General features: G+C 44.7%; 1 protein-coding gene across 1 annotated transcript; it reads right to left on the reverse strand.

Annotated features, from left to right (window-relative positions):
- Nucleotides 1–438: 438 nt before the first annotated feature.
- On the reverse strand, nucleotides 439–966 carry LOC104956986 (D-aspartate oxidase-like; the record flags this gene model as incomplete). Its single annotated transcript, XM_010784578.1, has 2 exons — nucleotides 439–791; nucleotides 858–966. Coding segments are annotated over 2 exons (290 nt in total), but the record flags the coding sequence as incomplete, so codon positions are not given.
- Nucleotides 967–2,172: the final 1,206 nt, after the last annotated feature.

Consider the following 2,172-nt stretch of genomic DNA (forward strand, 5'->3'; position numbering starts at 1 on the left):
GAAGACTGAATCTGCAATAGGTAAGCAGCTTGGTGTGAAGAAATCAACTGTGGGAGCAATTATTAGAAAATGGAAGACATACAAGACCACTGATCATCTCCCTCCATCTGGGGCTCCACGCAAGATCTCACCCCGTGGGGTCAAAATGAGAAACAAGAATGGTGAGCAAAGATCCCAGAACCACACGGGGGGACCTAGTCAATGACCTGCAGAGAGCTGGGACCAAAGTAACAAAGGCTACCATCAGTAACACACTACGCCGCCAGGGACTCAAATCCTGAACTTTTGTTATTGACCAAATTCTTTAAAAATCAGACAATGTGATTTTCTGGATTTTTTTTTCCTTCTCATTCTGTCTCTCATAGTTGAGGTATACCTAAAATGACAGGCCTCTCTCATCTTTTTAAGTGGGAGAACTTGCACAATTGGTGGCTGACTGAATACTTTTTTGCCCCACTGTACGTGTATTATGTATTATGAACGACTGAGAGTTGATCATGCATGTCTTACCTCTTCTCCACTCCACATGAAGCCCCCTGAGCTCTGTCTCGTGTGTGAATACTGCTCTATGAATGAGCTTTCTTTGATTAGAATCAGTCTTAATGCGCGGTTACCTCTTCTCCAGCCAGGGCAGGTAGCGGCTGCACTCACACTTGATGGTGGTGAACGCCTGTCCGAACCGATGCTCCGGGAATCGAACCATCTCTCGCTCCGTCATGATCCTGAACCCGAGCACCAGGTCGGACCAGTACGGAGTTTTATCTTCAGGAACGTCCCGGAAGATCTGCCAGCTGCAGGAGGAGGAAGTTATAAAACGGAATATTCAACGTGTTGATAAGACCGAGTGGTTGACTGACCCGGAGCTGAGCATGATGCCGGCCTCCGGAGCGTCTTCAGACTGAGCGATGAGCCGCAGGTGGTCGAAGCTGGACTTGAACCAGCGCCTCTGCTGCTCCACTGGGACATCTGAGGGGGGAATATCATTTATTATTACACGGTGTAGCGGCCAAAATCATATAGAAATAAAACTGATAATTAACTTGAAATAATGCAGCCGCTGAGGCACTAGTTAGCGGATCTTACGCAGGGCAATGATCCAGGTCCAGACAAGATTATCCATTTGTGCAGTTTATTCCAATAACAAAGTACAACGAACAGGTTTCCTATATCCTTTTTCCTTAAGCCTTTCCTATGGCTTTCCTTTTGCTGGCTTGAAACACCCTGATAAAAAACCGTTTGCCTCCCACCACCACCTGTCTCCAATATATACAGTTACACCAGGTGCTCTAACACCCAGTGTCCAAAACATGCCTTCAAAATAAAAGCATAGAAACTACTTTAATTTATGGCACTAACTAAGAATGCATATAAATAAATGATAATAATAAACAGCAAGAAAATAAATGATAAACTATTAAATAATATAAAGAGATATATAGCTCCAACACATGGCTTTGTTGAATACTCAATTCTGATTGGTCAATTCAGAACACGTGACACGTTGTTAATCCAGTAGAACAGACCGCCGTCCAGGACTAATGACCGTTGCTAAGGAGGATCAAGAGAGAGAAAGGAAAAGACGGAGCGCTGGACGTCAGATGGATGAACAGAGGAAGTGAACAGAACACGGTATGAGCTCTGCAGAGTTTAGGGACTTGTTAGTGGATCAGAAACTGTGAACAGAGTTGGACAGTGCTGCCGTAAAGTTCTTGTTGTCACAGTTCCAGCCGTTGGTGCGTGTTTTTTTTTTTTTAGCGGAAGAATTACGATCATTTTTAAGTCAATAAATTTTTTTTTGATGAAGACCGCTGTTCTTTTACCCATAATGACCGCCTCGCTGCACATTGTAGCTACATTGAACTACTTTCACTCTGCAGGGATTCATATTTCATACATTTATTAAAGTCCTTTTAGTTTAAAGGTCCCACGTCATGCTTCTCTGGTTCTGACCGCCCCCTTGTGTTCTGTAGCTTCACCCTGTAGGGAGTAACACTCTACACAGAGAAGACCTGTCTGTGCTGCCCCAGAACGCCTCGTTGGACATTTCTCTTTTCCCATTGTTTACTTCCTGGGTACTCTAACGTGGGGATACTCAGAGGCCACGCCCTCTCCCAGCCTTTCACGAAACAAAGCTTCCCAAACCTTTCAGCGATGCATGCCGGATGTGTACAG

Source organism: Notothenia coriiceps, unplaced genomic scaffold, assembly GCF_000735185.1.
Source record: "Notothenia coriiceps isolate Sejong01 unplaced genomic scaffold, NC01 NC01_scaffold00026422, whole genome shotgun sequence".
Classification (NCBI taxonomy): domain Eukaryota; kingdom Metazoa; phylum Chordata; class Actinopteri; order Perciformes; family Nototheniidae; genus Notothenia; species Notothenia coriiceps.